The sequence below is a fragment of the Natator depressus genome, chromosome 2 (genome assembly GCF_965152275.1).
Source record: "Natator depressus isolate rNatDep1 chromosome 2, rNatDep2.hap1, whole genome shotgun sequence".
NCBI lineage: Eukaryota > Metazoa > Chordata > Testudines > Cheloniidae > Natator > Natator depressus.
This window is the reverse complement of record NC_134235.1, coordinates 87,191,752-87,216,832: the sequence shown is the minus strand read 5'-3', so window position 1 is coordinate 87,216,832 and position 25,081 is coordinate 87,191,752. Positions and strand designations below refer to the sequence as shown.

Below are 25,081 nucleotides of genomic sequence, written 5' to 3'. Positions count from 1 at the left end.
AGAGCCACTGAACCAAACTGTAAACCCTGTCTATGATGGAAACCACTTCAAGCCAGGGGGTGCGGCAACGGCAGCACCCTGAGCGCCCCTGGTTCCAGCACCTGGGGGTGGTTCCAGGCCTGGAATGCCGGGGCAGGGGGACCCCAGCTGAGTCTCACTCCCTCTCCTCTGCCACTGCCCCCCTAGTTCCCTGGAGGGAGCTGTGCGCCCCCCTGGCCAGGATGCGGCTGGCCGTGAGAGGGGGCTGAGAGGCAGGAGGGGCACACGCTGATGGCTGCACGGGAAGGGGCTGGAGGGCAGAGTGGCCCCCAGGCTCACGGTGCCGGCTGGCTAGCGCCCCCGCCCCCACACAGCTGGGGTACGGGGGGCAGCCGCCAGAAGCGGGCGGGGCCGGGAGCCCGCGGCCTCTGATCTCCTCCCGTGCCCGGGTGTCTGGTTTCTGGCGGCGCGGAGCCCCCGCGGCCCGGCCCCGCCCCCGCCGCGGGAAGGGGGATATGAAGAGGTGCCGCCGCGGCTGCCGCTGCCGAGCGAGCAGACGAGTTGCCGGCGACGGACAGGGGCGCACGGGAGCCAGCGGACGGAGCAGCCCGGCTGGGCAGGGAGGCTGCCCGAGGCGTGACAGCCGGAGCTCGCGGCCCCTCCCCAGGAGGGAGCACGGCCGCCCCGCCAGCAGTGCCCAGCCATGGGACCCACCGTCCCCCCATGAGCGCGGGCGGGCGGCGGGGGCTTGGCGGAGTGGCGGGAGCGCTCCCCCGGCCGGAGGATCCGGCCGCACCTTCTGCCTGGGCCAGTGGCCCTGCCTGCGGCGCCCCCGGCTCGCCTCCTTCCGAGCCGCGCGGCGCCTCCCCTGCCCGCCTGGCCGGCAGCTCCGCGCGGAGGACGGGACCGTTCGCCTGCCGCCCACCAGCCGGGTTGCTGGGAGCTGGAGGGAGCCCGAGAAGACGAGGAAGGAGAGGGAATAAGGCGAGGAGAGGAGGAGGGGGTGGAGAGCTGGCAATGTCCCTTCCCTGTTGCAACCTGGTCAGATACCTGTTCCCAGCCCTGCTCCTGCACGGTGAGTGCCCGAGGGGAGATTTGCCCTTGGGGTTAATGTCTCTTAGGAGACTGCTGGAGGCCCCCTTCTCCCAGGATGGCTGCAAGGGAGGGGAGGCAGTGCAGCAGGGTGCTGCTGGCGTCAACGCAGGAGTTGAATACGATGGAGTTTTCCAGGGCGGGGAGTCGTGTGATTCGTTTCCAAGATCAACCCTCAGAAGAGCTCTCTCCCTCCCCCACGCCCTGTCGGATTTCCAAACGGTATCCTGAGAGAGGCTTTTTAAAAAACCAAAACCTAAATTGTGGTCGGTCTCAGGAGCGTTCCAGAGCCCGTTGGGTGACTCTTGATGTGGCCAAAAATTGTAGGAGGTTATGAAGGACTACGCTAGGCTCATCTGGGGGAAAGTTTCGTGTATGTTTACGCCTGCCTGTCTTGGAAGTGGATGGTTCGTCCACATGGTTAAGTTTTCTTGTTTGTCAGAGGGGAAGTATATCGATCTATAAAGTCAAAGCATACCATGATTTCAGTTACCTTGCTTAAACCCTCATTGCTGAGAATCTTTCTTAATAAAACATTTCGACAAATTCTACAAACAGGATCACGTGGAAGGTGCCCCACCAGTTACCTATGAAGTTCTTGTTCATTATGTTAATTTAAAATTTATGTCTGTACCAGCTCTGGCACTGCATCCCATCTGGGGGCTCAATGCAATGCCGCTTTAAGAGGCTCTGAGTAAAATGCTACCCCTAATGAATTCAACCAGAGCTTTGCTATGGAGTTCAATAGGGCCAGGATTTCACCTGCAGGCTTTTCCTAAGAGATGGTCTTTGGATTTGGGAGTATTTATTGAGACATTTATTGAGAAAGATTGGATAACAGAATATGTTAGTACTGGGTTTAGTGCTCATAATAATTTGATTTAGAACACAAAGGCTCTTTGGACCTGGTACTTTAAAATATGCCCACTTCTACTTTGACACTACCTAAACATATCACGAGAGTAAAAGTCTTCCGAAACAGCATTGTGGTGGGAACAGGGTTAATTTTAAGTGGTATGGGACAGAATGGTCAAGGCTGGGTGCATAAAGCCACATTTAGGCATCCAATTTTCAGAAGTGCTGAGCACCACAGTTTCAATTTTTTTTAAAGGTATTTGAGGGTGCTCAACACCAGTGAAAATTAGGCTATTTAATTCGGTGCCTAAATAAATATTTACAGGCCTCCCTTTATGCACCCATGTTTGAAAACTTTGGTGAGATATGCTTCTGAAAGAGTGTCTCAACTTATTCAGGTTTCAGAGTAGCAGCCGTGTTAGTCTGTATTTGCAAAAAGAAAAGGAGTACTTGTGGCACCTTAGAGACTAACCAATTTATTTGAGCATAAGCTTTTGTGAGCTACGCAGCTCATGAAAGCTTTTGCTCAAATAAATTTTAGTCTCTAAGGTGCCACAAGTACTCCTTTTCTTTCAGCATACTCAGTTACATCAGCATTTTGAGGACTGTACCTAATACTGAAGTATTCTGCAGCATCCAGCCTTCTTCAATAAACTTCCTCAGGTCCCAAAATCTACTTTTAAAAGGAGGTGCCTCTTTCAGGTATACTAAAACTGTGCACCCCACTGGATCTAGCCTTAGAATAGGGGACCGGAGTCAGAACTTTAAAGTGCTGCTTAAAATTGTCTGTTTTGAAGTGGGGATTGTCTTTCTTTATGTTTGTACAGTTTTAAGCTAAACAGACGGTGCTCAATAAATTTGTGTGTTTTATTTTTATAGAGAGAGCATTTGCTCACTTCTCACAGCTCACCTCCAAAATATATAGACTATGTAAACAAGTCTAGTTGAGCCAGACCTGCCTGGACGCCAAGGTGTACCTTAAAACTCTGTGATCTGGGAATCTAAAAGTCAAAATGGAAGGTTTGACGTTAGAGAGTAAAGAGAGAAGTTATAATTATAGGGTTGACTACCAGCCTCATCTGCTTGGAATTACAGAGCAGTTTTAAACTTTGGCTGAAATGAGAAACAAATCAGGGCCTATGATCAGATCAAAATAACAGCTGCCGAAAGAAGATGAAACAGGAAAATCATCTATTTTTTCCAGCTGCAGTTATGTATCACAAAACAAAATATACTTAGTCAAATACTGTTTAGAAAGAAATAACTCGAAAACCTGTTCGTGAACATATACATATAAGTAACATAGGGACTGAAGCGAAGATTTATTGTGGAAAAATATTACCCCCTTGGGCTGAGATAGAAACAAACAGTGGGATACAATGCCCCAAGATGTAGTTTAGCCTAATCTAGTCTTTGCCCATTCTATGTTTGATAATAATCTCTAAACATTCTAAATGTATTGCACCACCCTGGGGCTTTTTTCCAAAGGTCTTTTAGATCACATAACTATCTTCCAGTCAACTGGATTGCTCTTGGAAATCCAAGAGTCAATTAAGTATGTGTGTGTATAGAAATAAGAATTAAAGCTTTTGTTTTCCCTTTTTAATTCAAAGTGCTGTTAGTTTTACTTCCATTAAATTAACAATGTAAACGCAGTATAAGACTCAAGCTCATATTTTCATTGCAACATAACTCCTAATATTACTGAGTTAACATTTTGAAAAACTTGTACTCATTAGTCAAAATGAAACCTGTAGAATGTCAAAAGAGGTTTGCAGCTGGAAGTTGTCCATTATCAGTATTTCTTTGCTTATATGAAAAGCCACAAAAGTTTCAGATGTCAAATGCTGCAAACATTCAGCTCCAGAAAACTTGATTAATCAGACCTATACTAAAGTGGATTCAAAACAAAATGGCTAATTTATTTTGCAAATGACTCATTTATGTTACAAATGTGAGGAAATTACCGTAGATTATTTCTGAATATGTGATTGTTAAAGTAACATGTTAAAAAAATTAATAATTGGTTCCTTATATGATAACATCCCCCACTAAAATATTCAGTTTTAATGACATTTATTCAGTCAGGACTGTTAGAGTTTTCATGGCAGAATTCATTGTTTATGCAAAACTAAATATATAAAAGTGCTCCAATAGTGTCACTGAAATTGGTTGGATAGAAGTGTTTTATTTCCTTTCTTGCCTCAAATTCATTAAAATACAATGACATTTATAAGAAAATATGTCCCCATATATATAGGGATGGGCAAGGCGTGGGTGTGAGCTGTGGGATGTATGTTCCCTTTAGTAAAATAACTGAATTCAGTTAGGATTTAGGAGAGGAGAAATCCGAAAGAGTTCCCTCTGTTCAGTGCTTACTATATCAAGCATGGAGGTAGATGAAGAGAGAAAGATAAAAATAAGCAGTTGTGGGCTGAATTCCACTTTCAGTTAAAATAAAATGTAAATCCAAAGTAACTCTATTGACTTTCAGTGGATTTATAATAAATTTACATTGGTGCAACAGAGCTGGATTTTTGTGCTATGTGTATATACATAGAATATTTTGAAATAGAGAAAGTGTGTCTGTAAACTTAAAAATAAATCAATGAATGATGCAGAAATAAAATTTTCAGGTATTCAAGACAAGAGTAATACTTTGTTATTAACGCAACTTTTGTACAGTAGTTATATTTGTAGTGTATGCTTCCTAAGCATAGATTGCATGATTACTTTGGTATAGGATCCTGTCCTATAGTATTTACTCAAACTCCAATAAGTTTAGTGGTAGTTTTGCTTGAGTTTTTCACTAATTTGTATGTAGAATAGAACAGTGGTGCAGGAACAATTATTATAGTGGGGGTGCTGAGAGCCATTTAACCAAACTGTAAATCCTGTATATAAAGGAAACCACTTCAAGCCAGGGGGTGCAGCAGTACCTCTAGTTCCAGCACCTATGGTATAGAATAGATGTGTGTAGATCTGAATTTTGCAGACATCTGTGGTATAGATTAACATACATTTGCTTGAAAAAGGGCAAAGTCACTCTACTTTACGTATTGTGTTGCATTTAGGGTCCAATTTTCCCTCCTGGAAGTCAATAGCTAAGCTCCCATTGACCTTAGTGGAAGCAGACTTGAACCCTTAACAGTTCACAGAAATACACACTAGAGATACCACCGCTTTTTCTTCATTCAGTGATGGTGGTCCATTCTAGTACAAAATTTAATTCAACATTACAGAGCTCATTATTTTATAAAACCGCTTAAAAAGTTTTATATGAAACAACAGAATGTGAAAACTATATGAACCCACAGTTATCCTACTCTCATACACTGGTGGGAATTTATCGTTGTGCCATTGGACTCAGGTTTGATTGCTATATTTTTTTAAATTTTTTTTATGTACAGCACCTGTGAGCCTTTTGGTAAATAGTGCTTACGTGAAATTAAAGGGCACTCTCAATGAATTTATCATGATATTTAAATTAATTTGTTATACAGTATTTTATAACAATGCCTTGAAAGCATAACTCTAAAGAGTTGTAAACTTTTCTCCTTACCAAATCCATTCATTCCTCCACCATGAATACCTACTTTGTTGTTGTGAAGTGGCTCATAAGGAATACAGATCTGAGGACACTGATTCTGTTTTAAAGTAGAGAGCACAAATGCATCTACTTAAAAATTAAAGTAAAAGAATTTCAGTAGATTACCTGTGTGAAAAGTTATAGGGGCCTCAAGTTCTTACTGACATTACTCAATTGTTGACTGAAACAGGTGTTTTGGAAGAGTAAGCACGGAAGGCCTAACCCTCCCAGGTGCTGAGTGAACTGATTTCGCTAGGTTTTGAAGTTGTTCAGCCTCTCCTAAGAGATTCTCAGCCTATTTCGGTACTGGGCATTGAGTAAGGACCTCAGGATTTGCACCATAAAATAACAGAAGATCTAATTCTGGGCCAGTCAGCTTTGATGGAGTTTCTAATTGTTACATCTTAAAATCCTTGTTTTGTATCTCTATTCAGTAACTTCACCATTATAAACTGGCATTTCCCTCCTATAAACTACGGGTCTGTTTGCGGACCTATATCTAAAAACTATGTACACACACAAGAAAGGTAATAGGTACATATGAAACAAAAGCACATCTTGTTATCTTTTACAGTTGTAAACTTCAACCTTCTCTGCCCCCAATCCTTTGTTTGTAATCCCTTGCTATGGTATGTCTAATTTAAATCCCAATCCTGTAAGGGTCCTTTGAAGTATAAAGCAATAATGGAGAAAAACATGGAAAGTAAACACAGACGAATTTGTTTGCCAATGGAACATTATATTCTCCATTGTAATTACACAAGTTTGTACTGTAATTAAAAAGCTGTCATAGAGGTTATCTAGCACTTTCCCACATCAAGAGATAACTATTCTCTACTGTTAGTCTCTAAGGTGCCACAAGTACTCCTTTTCTTTTTGTTCTCTAATGTATATTTATTTAATTATGCAGGGCAATTGACAAGATAAGTAAAGCTAAATAGTTAACTAGTCAATTATTCTTCATCTGTTTGAAAGATTTTTATCATTTCAGACAAGTTCCAACTTGAAAATAGTTTGCTGCAGAAATAAAATACTAGTATTAAACGTGATTCCCTCCAAGGATGTAATGCTCAGAAATAATAGCAGTTCAGCTTCCACGTGAGGTTGTTTATGTGAGAATGAGCTAAAAGGAAGCTATACTGGATTTACACTGGTGTGAGTGAAGAAAGAGTTTGGCCCTATGTGTCTCAACTGATATAAATGAGGAACTTCCCAGTTATCAGACACGCCAATCCAGATCTAGGTTTGAATCTTGTTTGCCATTCCAATTTAACTCTCTAATAGGCCACATTTGAAATCTGAACATGAGAAATTCAGGGTCTCAATTTTGAAACTCCAAGTGTTTGAAGCCAAAGTTTTGATGGAGCTCATTATAGATATATTGGTCCAGACTTTGCTGTCAGTTACACTGGTTTAAATCCATAGCTATTTAGCAGATTTTGAAAGAGTTACTCTAGTGTAAATCTGGTGTAATTGAGAGCAAAATTTGGCCTAAGAATTCAGGTCTAGATCCTTTGAGTTTGAGCAAAACTCTAGTTGTAGAATCAGTCGTAAGACTTGAAGGGACTCAAGAGGTCGTCTAGTCCAGTCTCCTGTGCTCATGGCAGGACTAAGTGTTATCTAGACCATCCCTGACAGGTGTTTGTCTAACTGTTAAAAATCTTCAATGATAAAAATCTCCATTCCACACCTCCCTAGGCAATTTATTCCAATGCTTAACCGTCCTGACAGGAAGTTTTTCCTAATGTCCAACCTAAACTGTCCTTGAAGCAATGGGCTTAAATTGAAGCTTGTCCTATCCTCAGAGGTTAAGGAGAATGATTTTTCTCCCTCCTCCTTGTAACAACCTTTTATGTACTTGAAAACAATTACATGTCACCTCTCAATCTTCTCTTCTCCAGACTAAACAAACCCAGTTTTTTCAATCTTCTCTTATAGGTCATGAGACTCCAGTTGAGGCCTGTCATAAATAGGAAAGGAAGGGTAACAACCTTCCTGTATACAGTACTATAAAATCCCTCCTGGCCAGAGGCACAATATCCTTTTTCCTGTAAAGGGTTAAGAAGCTCAGGTAACCTGGCTGGCACCTGACCAAAAGGACCAATAAGGAGACAAGATACTTTCAAATCTGGGGGGGTGGGTGGAAGGCTTTTGTTTGTCTGTTCTGTGTGCTTGCCGGACAGAGATCAAGAAAGCAAGCAATCCAACTCCATTTAAATTAGTAAGTACTAGCAAGGAAATGCGTTAGTTTACTTCTGTTTTGGCTTCTGATTTTCTCTGTGCTGAGAGGAAGGTGTATTCCTGGTTTTCTTTTTGTAACTTTAAAGTTTTTGCCCAGAGGGAAATCCTCTGTGTTTTAAATCTGATTGCCTTGTGAGATTAGCTTCCCTTCTAATTTAGAGAGGTGCTTCTTTTATCTTTTTTCTTTCTAATAAAGTTCTGTTTCTTTTACGAGCCTGACTGATTTCTCTATTGTCCTAAGACCCAGGGGTTTGAGTCTGTGATCACTTTGTAACCAATTGGTTAGGATATTATTCTCAAGCCTCCCCAGGAATGGGGGTGTAAGGGCTTGGGGGGATATTTTGGGGGAATAGGAACTCCAAGTGGTCCTTTCCCTGATTCTTTGTTAAATCACTTGGTGGTGGCTGCGTACCCGCCAAGGGCAAAAAGTTTATGCCTTGGGGAAGTTTTACCCTAAGCTGGTAGAAATAAGCTTAGGGGGTCTTTCATGCGGGTCCCCTACATGGCTCTGGGAAGAAGGATAAAGGAGTTTGAGGCGCAAGTGGTGTTCTTGTCCATCCTCCCCGTGGAAGGAAAAGGCCTGGGTAGAGACCGTCGAATCGTGGATGTCAACGAACGGCTACGCAGGTGGTGTCGGAGAGAAGGCTTTGGATTCTTTGACCATGGGATGGTGTTCCGAGAAGGAAGAGTGCTAGGCAGAGACAGGCTCCACCTAACGAAGAACGGGAAGAGCATCTTCGCAAGCAGGCTGGCTAACCTAGTGAGGAGGGCTTTAAACTAGGTTCACTGGGGGAAGGAGACCAAAGCCCTGAGGTAAGTGGGGACATGGGATACCAGGAGGAAGCACAAGCAGGAGAGCATGAGAGGGGAGGGCTCCTGCCTCATACTAAGAAAGCAGGACAAACAGCAAGTTATCTCAAGTGCCTATACACAAATGCAAGAAGCCTGGGAAACAAGCAGGGAGAACTGGAAGTCCTGGCACAGTCAAGGAATTATGATGTGATTGGAATAACAGAGACTTGGTGGGATAACTCATATGACTGGAGTACTGTCATGGATGGATATAAACTGTTCAGGAAGGACAGGCAGGGCAGAAAAGGTGAGGGAGTTGCTTTGTGTGTAAGAGAGCAGTATGACTGCTCAGAGCTCCGGTATGAAACTGCAGAAAAACCTGAGTCTCTACATTAAGTTTAGAAGTGTGAGCAACAAGGGTGATGTCGTGGTGGGAGTCTGCTATAGACCACCGGACCAGGGGGCTGAGGTGGACGAGGCTTTCTTCTGGCAACTAACGGAAGTTACTAGATCGCAGGCCCTGGTTCTCGTCGGAGACTTCAGTCACCCTGATATCTGCTGGGAGAGCAATACAGCAGTACACAGACAATCCAGGAAGTTTTTGGAAAGTGTAGGGGACAATTTCCTGGTGCAAGTGCTGGAGGAACCAACTAGGGGCAGAGCTCTTCTTGACCTGCTGCTCACAAACCAGGAAGAATTAGTAGGGAAAGCAAAAGTGGATGGGAACCTGGGAGGCAGTGACCATGAGATGGTCGAGTTCAGGATCCTGACACAAGGAGGAAAGGAGAGCAGCAGAATACGGACCCTGGACTTCAGAAAAGCAGACTTTGACAACCTCAGGGAACGGATGGGCAGGATCCCCTGGGAGAATAACATGAAGGGGAAAGGAGTCCAGGAGAGCTGGCTGTATTTTAAAGAATCCTGATTAAGGTTACAGGGACAAACCATCCCGATGTATAGAAAGAATAGTAAATATGGCAGGCGACCAGCTTGGCTTCACAGTGAAATCCTTGCTGATCTTAAACACAAAAAAGAAGCTTACAAGAAGTGGAAGATTGGACAAATGACCAAAAATATTGCTTGGGCATGCAGGAAGGCCCTGAAATCAGGAAGGCCAAATAACACCTGGAGTTGTAGCTAGCAAGAGATCTTAAGAGTAACAAGAAGGGTTTCTTCAGGTATGTTAGCAACAAGAAGAAAGTCAAGGAAAGCGTGAGCCCCTTTACTGAATGAGGGGGGCAACCTAGTGACCGAGGATGTGGAAAAAGCTAATGTACGCAATGCTTTTTTTGCCTCTGTCTTCACGAACAAGGTCAGCTCCCAGACTACTGCGCTGGGCAGCTCAGCATGGGGAGGAGGTGACCAGCCCTCTGTGGAGAAAGAAGTGGTTTGGGACTATTTAGAAAAGCTGGACGAGCACAAGTCCATGGGGCCGGATGCGCTGCAACCGAGAGTGCTAAAGGAGTTGGCGGATGTGATTGCAGAGCCATTGGCCATTATCTTTGAAAACTCATAGGGATCAGAGGAGGTCCCGGACAACTGGAAAAAGGCTAATGTAGTGCCCATCTTTAAAAAAGGGAAGAAGGAGGATCCTGGGAACTACAGGCCAGTCAGCCTCACCTCAGTCCCCAGAAAAATCATGGAGCAGGTCCTCAAGGAATCACTTCTGAAGCACTTAGAGGAGAGGAAAGTGATCGGGAACAGTCAGCATGGATTCACCAAGGGCAAGTCATGCCTGACTAATCTAATTGCCTTCTATGATGAGTAACAGGCTCTGTGGATGAGGGGAAAGCAGTGGATACTTTTGTATGTGTGCAACTGATGGCTCCTTCTTAAGTGGAGTACTTTGCATTTGTCCTTATTGAATTTCATCCTATTTACTTCAGACTATTTCTCCAGTTTGTTCAGATCATTTTGAATTTTAATCCTATCCTCCAAAGCACTCACAACCCCTCCTGGCTTGGTATCATCTGCAAACTTTAGAATTGTACTCTCTATTCCATTATCTAAATCATTGATGAAGATATTGAACAGAACCGAATCGAGAGCTGATCTCTGCAGGACCCCACTTGATATCCCCTTCCAGCTTGACTGTGAACCACTGCTAACTACTCTCTGGGAATGGCTTTCCAACCAGTTATGCACCCACCTTTATAGTAGCTCCATCTAAGTCCTATTTTCCTAATTTGCTTATGAGAAAGTCATGCAAGACTTATCAAAAGCCTTACTAAAGTCAAGATACACCACATCTACCACTTCCCTATTTTTGTTGCAAATGTATCTCATATTAATACTTATTCACTGAAAACTGAAAATTGAATATGTAATAATAGAAGACTTTCTGCAAAATTGCTCATAGAATACTTTTTCTTACCAGCCTTTGGACCTAATACTGTTATCCAACTGAATACACTGCCAACATCTTAATACTTGTAAAAAATTTATTTTACTCTCAATTGATTGCTTAAGAACTTTGAAAACAACTTTTTTCCCTATGCTTGTTTTCCTTTCTTCATCTAGAAAATACTGGCTATTTTTTCTTCTTGAGTTTCTCATGGAGCTGCAATTATTATGAGTTTCTTATTTTACTTTTTGACTTACTGTCTTGTTTACGTACCAACGTGATGAGTGATGCCATCTTTGTAACTAGTGTTCATTAGATAACTGAAACTACAAAGCCAAAAGAAGTTTTTACGGCATTATTTTTGTGGGTCATATTTAAAATGTGGATCTTGTTTGAAATCTTTCAAACATCTCAGGAATAGATTGGTAATTACCCCTCTGATAATTGGTAATTTTGTGTTTTGTTTTTTTTTTTAAAAAAGAGACATATCAGATCCAGAAGATAATTCCTAATTTATAATAAGTTTAAGGTAGGTCAAATCCAGAGTCTAAATTACTTACATGCCCCTTTCATTGTTTATCATTTCCTTAGCTATCTTGCAACAAACATGTGTATAGATTGTGAAACCCCCTTATTTGCCTCTGTTGTAGAAAGTAGCACATTTGGATCCCTTTCAATGAAAGCCAAAGCTCTAAGTATACAGCAATTATGTTTTGGTCTCCGATGTTGTTTAAAAGTGGTCTTTTAAATTGACTTCCACATTTTTCAATTTCACAAAAGCACAGTTAACCATGAGGCTGCCAACATCTTTCCATTTTATATCAACCAAAGGAATACTATGAAGTTAAAGGGACTACTCACTGCTTAAAGCTGAACACATCCTTAAGTGCTTTGCCTAAAAAGCATTTTAAAAGACTATTTTACATGTTGTACTGCAACATACCTTAATACACCAAAGTAATCCTAAAATCCAATAATCATGTTTTTTTTTCCTTGTAAATTAGGATGGTATATTTTTCAAAGCAAATAATTACTTGCCTATCCTAGTGTGCCATGCTCCAACTCTCTTCTTTTAAATTGCTCATGAAAACCCACTCCTTCCATTAAGCCTTCAAATGCTAAGCCACGTTGCTGTGATCTAGCAGCAATATCTAAACAGATTTTTGTGTGCTGTACAGCACCAAGGAAAATGTCAAAGCTGAATAAATGAATAATGTATTTCATCAACACATTTGCTCTTTATGCAATTCGAATCATGGATCCTTTTTTCCTTAATGAAAATGCACCAGGCGGATTTTTTGTTTTTGTTTGTTTAGAATGTGTCATTACCTTCAGAGTATCCTTAACAACCTGTGGATTCTCACTGCAGAAGGAGGAGGAGAAGGAAAACATACTGCTGCAAAACTTCCCTCTGTGTGTAGAAAAGCATACAAGGAGATAAATGGTGCTCAAAGGGGATCTTGTATCCTACCCATGTCCATACTATATCATACTCTTTCAAGCCTCTGACAGCATCCAGGAATGGGAACAAGCACACTTAGGTTATATCCAGGAAGGACAGATGTGTAAAGGCAGTGGCATGGTTGTTTACCAGGCCATTTACTGATGGTCAAAGGCTGGGATGGAGAGCCAAAAGGGAACAATGTTTGACAAATGTATCTGATCTTAAGGTGATCTAAAGAGGAAGTATGATCCCACATCTGGGTACTTTTGAACAATGACACGTACAAAGGTGCAGAAAGGTGCAAGCACTGAGACACTTATTATGCTGATTAGATGGGATGGTTGGAGCAGTGAGATTTGTAACTTGTCCATATGCAGAACCAATAGATGAGACTGTGTTTTGACACAATATGGGAAAGTTAAGGTATAAAATGCTAACAACCCAATGCTGAGCAATGCGGAATTTTATTATAAAATCACTAGACATATTGCAAGTGTTGCTGAATTATTAATTACATATTTCTTATCTTCACATAGTTGTTTTCAACTGTGGTTCATCTGCATAGCTGTTAAAGCAGTAATGGGTAGTCATTTTAATAAAACAGTGGCCGTCTTCTAATCGGTAATCTAAGATTCATATTTGTTCACCTGTTAATCCGAGATGTGCTTTTCTCTTGACCCATATTTTCCTACACCTTATATAGCATGCAGCCTAAAGGAGTACAAGAAGCATTCTTTCTTACACTACATATTCATTTTGTTTGATTAATTTTGTGTAGAAAGATTGCTGGTGAGTTTCCTATGTAAGAAACCAAAATTACTGAGTGCTAGAGATAAAATTAGCTTTAGAAATTCCTTTTTCCCTGAAAATAGCAGAATCCGCCTTTAATTGACCACCTCAGTCATCACAGAGACTTCCTGTGTACAGAGGCTGTGTTTTGAATATCTGTTTTCCTTTGACTTTAAAAGGTGGCCTTTATTTGCAAGTTTAGAACCATTCAAATTAGAGGTGGGCCCAAGCTGCAAAGATCACATCTGGATCTGGATCCAGCTTTCCCACAGTTACAGAGGTGCTTGGGTCCAGGGTTTGGGGTTGTCCTCTTACTGACAGACAGACATAAGAACCAGTTGTGAAGTTAAAATCCAGATCCACACTTCAGAGGTATTTGAATTTGGTTCTGGTTCTGTTCTCATTTTACAACACTAGTGAAATCTAGTCAGGATTTGTAATTTGTTGGCAGAAAGGGATATCTTCCAATAATAATAATATTATGCTAAGCGACTGATGTGTTAGCACTGTTACTCAACCTGCTTTACTGTGTGTCTATCAGTCATCCTTGCCAGAATCCCCTGGTAACTTACACTTTTATTTCCCAGGGCTGGGAGAGGGTTCTGCCCTTCTTCATCCAGACAGCAGATCCCACCCTCGATCTTTAGAGAAGAGTGCATGGAGGGCTTTCAAGGAATCACAGTGTCCTCACATGCTGAAACATCTTCACAATGGAGCCCGAATCACTGTGCAAATGCCTCCCACCATTGAAGGACATTGGGTCTCTACTGGGTAAGGATAACAAAAAAAAGATGCTTGAGTGACTTGGGGGGAAATATCTACAAATGTAAAAGCATTTTTCACAGATACTTAGAATGATAGATATTTTAGTTGTACGACAGAATAGCATGCTGTAAAGCTACCTTGTTATACACCACTTCGCAGTCTGCGTCTTAAACAATAAGGAATGCAAAGTTTTCTAAACCTTTTTTTATTTAGAAAGAACAAAGTATTGTTAAAACCTGCTTATCTGAATATTGCACTATTACAAGTCTTTGTACGGTATATCTAATGAATGGATCCTTGTTTTTAAGAGCTTTTGCATAAACAAATTTCATTAACAAATTAAATTAAGAAACTTTGTTTCATCAGCCCAAGCATGTGCAAGTGCTTATCTGTACATCATGATGACATTCAGTCAGACTGAGATTTCATTTCCAGTGTCTCGGCTGTAATATTCATCAACTTATTTTAAATGATTTTCTTAGACTGTTTTGGGGGTTTTAAGATGTTTTATGGGGCCCAATCTTGTAATCGTTACTCGGACAAAGCTACAACAGAACTCAATGAACGTGGTTCCTGAGTAATGACTGCTGGATTTGGCCTGTAATTATTCCTGAAGACTCCTATAGATTTCAGTGGGAGTTCTGCGTGTGGAGCAATTGCAGGATAACGATAGAATCTTTTCTGACTATCCTAAGCAGATAAGCCACAAAGGGTTTAAACAGACAAGCTGCAAACTTTACTTCTATTACTATTGTAACTTTTTCAGTTACTGTACTTTATATTCACTGTTTTATAACAAACCCAAAGCTACAGCAAGTTCACGGTAGCTAATACACTTTCTTAATGGAAAAGTTATGTGACCTTTAGTCTAATAAATAAGTCAGTAAGTTATTTTATGTTTAATGAAACCCTTTTTGGATGGGATTTAATGCTCTCTTGTGAAATGTGTAGCAAGAGTTCCTTAATAGTTTTTTGCCTACACTTTCTTATTAGTAGAGTGGAACCACTTAAATGACTGACCAAAGAATACATTTTCCACACACATGTATAGATATACACCAAAAAAGTGAGGTCCTGATCCAAAGCCCATCAAAGTCAATGGGATTTTTTCCATTTATTTCAGTAGACTTTAGACTAGGCCCTGAAACCCTAAAACTATTATCTTATTATAAGGGGAGCAACCCCTCTATTTAGGTTACCTAGCACTTTTCAGGGGTCTTGTGAAAGAAGGCAGTATGTGATCATGTAACTAAAGCCTTTTATCATAACACGTACGCACAAGGGTGACGAATCAAGGTTTGCATGGGCAACCTAAATTCTGGTACTTACTAATTTTCAGCAGCTTGACTTTGAAACCTAAACAACATTCTTCTAAAGTAGTTTTTTCTCTATGATCATAGCAATATGTCTGTGTAAAGAATAAGTTCTCAACACACTAAATGAAAAATGAATTGAAAATTGACCTGAAAAGTATAATCTTCTGAGCTTATAATTCTTATTAAATTTACTATTTTTTGAAAAATATTTGTTAAGCAGCCTGGATGACACCCAAGAGAGATTTTTTTCAAAGACACAAAGGGGAGCTTCGCAAAAAGAAAAGGAGTACTTGTGGCACCCTAGAGACAAACAAATTTATTTGAGCATAAGCTTTCGTGAGCTACAGCTCACTTCATCAGATGCATGTGAGCTGGGAGCCTCACCTCCTTTGTGCCTTTGAAAATCTTCCCCAAGATTAACAATTTAGCCTCTCGCCTCTAGGTCACGCATTCAGGTGTCAAAAAAGCATTACCATCTGATGGCTGTTCAGTAGCCTGTGAGTTGGTAGTTTGAGTCCAAACTCTGCTGAGCTGGTGTCACATTATTCTCTATATATAATATATAAATTTACACTAAGTGTTTAGGAAGTTTGCACAGCTGCTACCAATACTGTACCTGTTCTGTGGTCAGTTAAGGTGCTTCATATTTCAGTGCTCTTGTCTTTTCTCTAAATTCACTATTTTTTTTTTTAAAGGAAATATTTATTTTGTAGCCACTTCCTCTGAGGAAGAACTGCTTTACATGACAGTCCTGAGACAAAACTGAAAATATAAACATTTTTTTTAAAAAAGGAGAAGATTAAACATTCAAACTAATATGGTCAAAATTAAGCTTCATATTTAATAATCATGTAATCCTAGAAAGAAAATATATTTGATAAAATGACAGATTGAGGGTGAATTTTTTCCTAGGAGCAACTATACATAAAACTACACTTTTTTTTTTCCTTCCAATTTAAAGCAGTGTTAGCTAAAGAGAGGACATAAGAGCTTGTTATTCCAGTTGTGCGAGTGATAAAAAAAGGAGGAAGAGGAAGGGCTGCCCAGAGATTAACATAGGACCCTGGGACTTGGGGAAACCCAAGTTCAGTTCCCTCCTCAGTCACAGACTTTCTTTGTTACTTTGAGCGATTCATTTAATTGCTTCTGTGCCTGAGTTCTCCATCTGTAAAATGAAGGTGATAGTACTTCCTTTCCTCATGGGTTGGGCCCTACCAAATTCACAGTCCATTTTGGTTGATTTCATGGACAGAGGATTTTAAAAATCATAAATTTTATTATTTCAGCTATTTAAATCTGCAATTGCACAGTGTTGTAATTGTAGGGGTCCTAATCCAAAAAGGAGTTTGTTGGGGGGGGGGGTGTCACAAGGTTATTGTAGGGGGTGTTGCAGTACCGCTACCCTTACTTCCGCACGGCTGCTGATGGCAACACTGCCTTCAGAGCTGGAGAGCAGCGGCTGCTGGCCGGGAGCCCAGCTCTGAAGGCAGAGTTGCCACCAGCAGCAGTGCACAAGTAAGGATGGCATGATATGGTACTGCCACCCTTACTTCTGCGCTGCTGCCTGCAGAGCTGGGCCATCATTCAGCAGCTGACACACTCTGGCCACCCAGCTTTTAAGGCAGCAGCGCAGAAATAAGGGTGGCATGGTATGGTATGCACTTACTTCTGCGCTGCTGCTGGCAGGGCACTGCCTTCAGAGCTGGGCATCTGGTCAACAGCTGCCACTCCCCAGTCACTGAGCTCTGAAGGCAGCACAAAAATAAGGGTGGCAGTACCGCAACCCCTGTAAAATAACCTTGTGACCCCCTGCATCTCCCTTTTGGGTCAGGACCCCCAATTTGAGAAACATTGGTCTCCCCCATGAAATCTGTATATAGTACAAGGTAAAAGCACACAAGACCAGATTTCACAGGGGAAGGCCAGTTTTCACGGTCCATGACATTTTCATGGCCATGAATTAGATAGGGCCCTATTCATGAGGGCATTGTGAGGATAAATTATATTAAAGACTGTGAGGAGCTCAGATACTAGTCATAGTCGCTATGTAGATACTATAGGTAGTTGAGTGGTATAAAAAGATAATGTATTTAAGACGTTTCTGCAGTACTAGTGCAGTACTAATATACTAGTGCACACTATAAGAATTTGGCCATCTTATTAATTGTAGCATGATAGTGTGGTGTAGATCTCTCAAATGTTGTTTTATATTATTTTCAATCCTCCTACAGCTGTGAAGTTAGATCAGGCCCAGAGTTTATCACAAGATCCTATAGATTCTACCACAACAACACATTCAAGGCCTACCAATTTTATTACGGAGGTAACCGCTGCACAAACCCTACCTACACCTTAGTTATCCGTGGTAAAATTCGTCTTCGTCAAGCATCCTGGATCATCCGAGGGGGAACTGAAGCCGATTACCAGTTACATAACATTCAGATCATCTGCCACAGCGAAGCAGTAGCCGAAAAACTACGTGAGTTGGTGAACCGTACGTGTCCTGGATTTGTACCAGACAGCAATCCCTGGGAGCAGGATGTGAGCTACAATTTATGGAGAGAAGAGAATGGATGTGAATGCACCAGAGCTCTTAATTTTGCCATGCATGAACTTCAACTGATCCGAGTAGAGAAGCAGTATCTACATCATAATTTAGATCACCTAGTGGAGGAGCTATTTCTTGGAGACATCCACACTGATGCTACTCAAAGGATGTACTATCGGCCTTCTAGTTACCAGCCTCCTCTTCAAAATGCAAAGGTACATTCACTTTATTTTTTGACAAAAGAAGCAAACCAAATTCAAGATCTTTTATGAATGAACCTAAAATCCCTAAATAACCTAAAATCCCACTGTTATTCTAGAATCCGAGATGGATTGCAGGGTTACAGACAATGCAATTCGATCAATTTTTAAGTGATAATTCATGGGAGTAGCATCCCACTTGTGGATTATGAAATTGCATTAAGTGCATTATAAGTTTAGGTCAACAGGAGGATGGGCTGCTTGAGCACGAAGAGAGCGCCTCTCTGGGTTAGAACCGATTCCCAGAATGGGGAGATGAGAACCGCTATAGAAATGGACAAAGTCCATGGACTTTGATGAAAGTCAGCATCAAAAAGGAGAGAATTCAAGGTTTGAGGCAGAAATTGGGAGAGAGAAGGGGAAGGTAGTAGCAGAGGGTGGAAGGTGGTGCAAAGGCAGCAGTAGTGAAGAGGGAAATAAAATTGTGTGAGCATATAAGGAGGGAGCAATTGTTAGACTGTGCAGGTCATGGGTCCAGACTCCAATGCATACATTATTTGAAATGAAAAACAGGGACATCTTGAATCTGAGGCTATAATTCCATTTTAGGATTCCATTTTCAGTCTGCCCTCAGCTTCAGTGTGAGCTGATCAAACCATAGTGAGTTTAAAAAAAAATCAGAGAAGAGAGTGTGCAGTGGTGTACATTTGCAGTGGGTCTGTCTGTACATCTTTTCTGATGACATCTCAAAGAAATGTAGCAACTGGAACCATAGGTACTGAGTTTCTTCTTTTCCCTGGAGGTGCTCCACCCCGTCCCTCAAGGCCCCACCTTTTCTCCACCTCTTCCGTCCCCTCTCTGCCTGCTCACTGCTCTCCGCCCTCCCCCAACTTCTCCCCCAGACTTTAATCAGCTGTTTGGTAACTCCCCCGATCAGCTAATCGGGGTGCTGTTGCTGGTGGATGCTGAGCACCCATGGAGTCAGCACCTATGATTGGAGCCACAGCTGAGACTTCAGTTGCCATTAAGAACTTCCAGACAGTCATGTCCAGTTAATGGGATATCACAATTTTTAACTTTCACTATAACTGTTACAAAAATTGACCACAACATGCCGAGTGTGAGAGGAGACACAACCGGGGAAGAGAGCAATTTGGGGAGAGTGGGTTTGGGTGCTTCTTTCATTTACATAACCCTTCCACCTTCCCAGGGTTGCTTCTGTCCTCTTCCCTCACTGGAATTCCAATAGTATGACACTTCTAGATTGGTAGTGTTGGTTAAAAGCCACAATCTTGTGTGAGGCTATGCAACCCTGGCCATTATTTTTGTCGTCTTAGCTCACCTCAAGTGGGCCTGGAACAACTTTTTTTCATTTTCTTTTTAAACCCTACATCTTCCCAAAATAGACAGATTCTAGCTCACACACACACACACACACACACACACACACACACACACACACACACACACACACACACACACACCATAATCAAAACACCTGAGTTCAAAACAATTTTAGTTTGTCTATTTCATTTGATTAACTAAAATAACTTTCTATTTTAGATTTTTCTCTTTACTTATTTTGGAGTGAGGGCCTTTGTTTGAAAGGGATCCTTAAGTACAAAAGTACATTAATGTATGTTGTAGCTATACTAGCAAATTTTGTAGGTGTTTTCAGAACCGTTGAAAAGGAGACACAACTCTGATTTCAGTACAACAGCTAAGACTCTGGGCAGTCCCACCAAACCTGGTTATCCTGATATTGGCAGTTAAATGACATGGTAAAAATGTCTGCACTTCATTTTAGAGAACTTTACTAGAGGTTCAATGTTAGAATGGTCAGCTTTACTGCTCAGCTGGCTATACAGAAACCAGGATTTTCAGTTCTACTGTCACCTTGATACATACTGGTCACCATTCAGCTGCCTTGTCTCTGTGTTGCAATGGCATTGCTAGACTGCTCAGATCTAAAATGCAATGCTCTAGTTAAAAAGAATAAATCTTGCAAAACAAGTCTCTCTGTTAGACCATGTGAAGTCTGACTATTAACATATCATCAGCACAAGCTGGGTCTAGTAAAGTTTAGCTGAAAACAATATTTATACACTGTTCCACATATCATTCTGTAAAATGTAAGCTGAAGAAATATAATGGATAAGCTAAAAGACTTTATAGATATCCCAAAATATTTAAAGCAGGGTAACAAATTTCAGGCCACACTGGAAATTTGCCAGGAGCCCAGAAACCACACCCAATATTGAGAATAGCTAAAAGAATGTAACCCCCATCATCTTCACTCCCAGGATTTGTCTCACAGAGACCACAATGCAAAACAAAATGCACTATTTTGTTTTGAGTGGGTCATGCCTACATATTGTAGACCAGGACAAACAACTCTGGTGTTTGTTTTTGAAGAACCCGACAATTTTCATCTGGGCTCAGGACCAGGTTGTGGCAGGAAAGGGGTAATCAATCTGCCTCATCATGTATAAGAAGTTTATATACCTATCTTATAGTCTCTTTGACGGGCCAGATTCTGCCTTCAGAGGCATGTGCACAACTCCCATTGAAATCAGTGGGAGTCTACTGTATGGATTCTAGACAGATTTTGGTCCTATATGTTTACCAGAACTAATGGAAGAAAAAAATATCTTGAAAGATCAATATTTGGGGAGCTCAGTGTATTCAATCATAGGCTTATCTGTCAGCATATAGGCAGAGTCCAAGTCCTGAGGCTGAATTAATGGCGTTGGAACATCATTCACATAAGTATCACTGACAACAGAGAATGACATTACTAAATGGCAGGCAAGCTAATTCAGAGTATTCTCAAGGTACCCAAAAGTGCAGACAGATGTAAGTACTGGGTAATAAAAAAACAGTGTAGTTTAGTGGATAGAGCAGCGAGTCAGGAGATCTGGCTTTATTCTCTGTTCTGTCATTGAACCGAAGTCACTTCACCTCTGCTTCTCCTCCATCCTTTGTCTATATAATCTGTTTGGACTGAAAGCTCTTCAGGGTAGGAACTGTCTCCCACTGTGTGCTTGTACCGTGCCTAGCCAGTGGGGTCCCAATCTTAGTTGGAGCCAGTAACTGTAACAAAGCAATTAATTGGACCTATACAACTCCTGAATATGCAAAAAAAGAAGATTCTATAGATATTTTTAGTTTTGTGCATCTTGTTCAGATACTTGTGACTTTTTTTTTAAATAGGAAATTTGGGCATTGAGACGATAGCAGTAGGAAAAAAAAGTGTATACTCGCATTAGCCATCATAAAAGGCTGCTGGTTTTGGATGTGTACTTACCCATGAAGTCCTCTGTACCAGCAGGCTGTTAACCTGGGTCTGGGCTGTAGTGTTTTTTGAATGTAGGAAGAATGGTAACAGAAGATGCGTTTTTTTTGTTTTGTTTTTGTTTTTTTGTTTTTTTTTTTGTTTGTTTTGTTTTTTGTTTTTTTTGAAAGACCACACAAACATACCATTGAAAGGTTATAACCCTTCTTCTTTGAACTCCTTTCCTTTTCTAATTGCTGGTCCACAGGGACCTAGCTGAAAATGAGTTTAAATGCTAAATTGAGTTTAAAACCACTAGTCACAGACTCCTCTGGAAACTGGACACCTTAAATAAATAGAAACATTAAATCAACTTATACAGCTTTCTACAGTCATGCAGCAAGACTGGGGAGGTGAGGAAATGGTCATTGAACTGAATCAGGTGTGTTGTATGGAATCTTTCACATATGGCTTGTTTCATTTCCTTTTTATTTCCTTATTATTTTTTAATATATAAGGACTTGGCTAAAATTAGTTTTTAAGAAGATTCACTGTCTGAATTAAATTTATAATTAGGCCTCCATGAAGACGATCACTCCACCCAGCTTATAAATTTACATAGCCTAAAAGTTGGCTGTGATAGCCACCACATTCATTACTTGTGCAGTTGAAGCAAATGGTAATTAAAAGCAAATGGCTGCTGGATCAGTTAGAAATGCTAAAGCCACGTGATCAGACTTTAAACAAATATAGTTTGGCCTTTTCCAAATTCCTGCATTGATTTAGCCACAGGATGGTAAATCAAAGGGGCTGTCCAAAAACCAGACCGCTTTAAGCCATGCTACTAATCTAAGTAAATTCACAAATGCCCATATCTTAACTCAAGTGTACATATGAAATTGGGGAGCTTTAAAAAAATATCTAATTTGTAATCTCTTAAGGCCTTACAAATTCTCTTAGATAAGAGCATAGCCTACACAAATTCCTACTTTAAAATATTGTACATAAATTCAGCTCAGCAATTTGCATCAGTGATGGGTCAATATGCTGACGGAGCTGAAGATAATCAATTCAGATCTGACTCTGAAAGTTGCTGAGCATCTTCAGCTTTTGTTGAAATCACTGGGAGTTCAGATCAGGTGCCCTGCACCTTGCAGATTCAGCCTTCTAAATAATATCCGAGAACGGAGAGAGGCAGAAAGAAGGTTGGAGCTACCTTAGTGGTGTAATAGTAGCAATACGTTGTGCTGTGTCATATGGAAGATCTAAGGTCAAGAGTGACTTCAAGGATTCTTTCTCATTAGCCATAGAAATTACATGGTTTGCAGAGGTGGTGAGAGATATAAAGTCCCTAATGGTCTGAGAAATCAAGAACAGGTCTGGAGCTCGACCTGCTGTTAGTGAAAATAAGAGCGCTATTTAGAAAAGATGCATATGTCTAAAAATGGAGGTAATATGCATGGAAATTGTACTGGCACCCAGCTTGCACACATAATTTGCACTAAAATATTGTTTACTGAACATTGAACTCCAGGTGCCTCTTTCTCTTTATTCTGTCAGGCTACAAAGATCAGAGTGAGGATTATGTTAACGGGTTATTCTACTGACATCGTGGTAGCTATTAGAGTGTTAGGACGGAAGTTTTTGTAATGTCTTCAGAACCAAAAAATGTGTTTGAATACCCTTATTTACCACTTTTTTTTTTTAGCTCAAATATTTGACATGCAATTTTAATGAGAAACATTCTCATTCAAAACCATATACTAAGTGTCTGTCTTCTCTCTTGCAAATATTTGGGAGAGGGGGTCTGATTTTCAGAAGTGCTTAGCACTTGCAAGTACCATTGACTGTGGGTGGAGTTCTGGGTACTCAGACGTCTGGAAAATCAGGTTTTAATTGAGCATCCAAAACCAGAGGTGTCCAAAATTAGTGGACACATTTGAAAATTTGGTCCTTAATCTGAGTTTCTTCATCTGTAAAATGAAACCACTACTTATTTGCCTAGTACCCAGGATAATTCCAAGGATGAATTAATAAACGTCTATTAAGTGTATTGAATACCTCAGATAGAAGGTGATGTGTAAAATATTACTTCAGCCAAGAAATGTAATTGTCTGAGGACAGTATTTTTTTGATTGGCCAAACCATAAATACTGCTACTAAAACATGCAAAGTCTGTTCTAGATACAGTGGTAAATGGAGGGGTTTCACATCTTTGTATTTGCGTAAGACAGTTGCTTAAGGAAATAGGATGGGGGGGAAAGGAGAAAGCAGAAGAAAACTATTTTTAAAAAAACTCAGTGATTTCAAGACAATTATGAGTAATAGAATGTATGGGATTGTCTTTAGAGATAAATTAACCAATCATTTATCTGAGGCTTATTTCACATTTCAAATCTACTGGGTATAATGTTGCAAAGAATATGCTACTTTTAAAAGTTCTTTCTTCTTACTTTTAAAGTAACACACTTTATTTACTCTTCAGAGGAAAAGCCATTCTTTAAAATTGGCAAGGTGAAATATGACTTTTGCTCTTGTATAAACCTTGAAGATTTTTAAAATGTGCTTTATTTTGTCTTTGTGGATTTAATTATTAGTTCTATTTTACAATTGTAAAAGCATAACTAACATTTTAAGGCAGCTTTATTCTTGCAGTTCTTCATGCCCAGAGTCTTCAAGTTCAGTCAAGTTCAATCAATCACTTGCATCACTTTTTCCAGGACCTTGTTTGTTGCTTCTGCTTCCCAAAATATATATGGTTTGTTGCTTCTGCTTCCGAAAATATGTGATTTGTCACTATAAATTAGCATCAATTTAGCGGGATAGATGACAGATGCAGGCATGTTCCTCTGAGGAAAAAGCTGTTTTGGGTCTCATTTCATCTTTTGCTGTAGATCAGGGGTGGGCAAACTTTTTTTGGCCCAAGGGCCAGCCACATTGGCGTGCAAAACTGTATGGAGGGCCAGGTAGGGAAGGCTGTGCCCTCCCAAACAGCCTGGCCCCCTCCCACTTCCTGCCCCCTGACTGCCCCCCTCAGAACTCCTGACCCATCCAACCCCCCCTGCTCTTTGTCCCCTGACCACCCCCTCCCAGGACCCCCCGCCCCAAACCACACACACACACGACCGCCCCAGAACCTGTGCCCCATTCAACTGCTCCCTGTCCCCTGACTGCCCCCTGGGACCCCCTACCCAACCCCTGCCATGCACACCACCGCCACCCCTTACCATGCCCCTCAAAGCGGTAGGAGCTCACAGCTCCACTGCCCGCATGGCAGCATAACAGCAGAGGAGGGGCTGGGGGCTAGCTTCCCCAGCCAGGAGCTAAAGGGCCAGGCAGGATGGTCCTGCAGACCGGATGTGGCTCACAGCCATAGTTTGCCCACCTCTGCTATAGATGATGGGATTTAAATTCAGGAAGAACAACAATTTAAGACTTTATTTTGATTTTATGTGGGCTTGTGAAATTCAATTAAAATCATTTATATCCGCCAATGGTGCAATTATAGCACCTTCAGCTTCCTTCCCTGCCCTTCCGCTTCTGGGAGCATTTGACACATGCAATGCCCTAAAATTTGTGGCATTCATATGTAGACAAATCTCACCACTTCCCACCCTTCTGCCTGCTCTGAATTCCCCAAAAAAAACCCTGGCAATGTTGCAGCAGGATTACTGATTTTTTTTTTTCCAACCATATGAAACATCTTTCATTCATTTCATGACTTTTAAAAAGTTTTAAATCTTCTGTTTTTGAGTAAGTTCATCCCATTTGGCAGCCTGAGTTACAACTGCATCAACCATACTTCTCAATGACCAGCAGTCAGCCTTCTATGTTAGCCACCTTGGCCACATAT

The 25,081-nt window shown here is 41.1% G+C and overlaps 1 protein-coding gene across 1 annotated transcript in view; it reads left to right on the top strand.

Annotated features, from left to right (window-relative positions):
• The first annotated feature begins 891 nt into the window (after window positions 1–891).
• Window positions 892–25,081, top strand: part of APCDD1 (APC down-regulated 1) — a 37,657-nt gene continuing 13,467 nt past the window's right edge. The window contains exons 1-3 of the mRNA XM_074944647.1: window positions 892–1,054; window positions 13,713–13,896; window positions 17,438–17,969. Coding sequence (XP_074800748.1) covers window positions 997–1,054; window positions 13,713–13,896; window positions 17,438–17,969 — 774 coding nt within the window. The 5' untranslated portion in view covers window positions 892–996. The remainder of the gene's footprint in view (window positions 1,055–13,712; window positions 13,897–17,437; window positions 17,970–25,081) is intronic.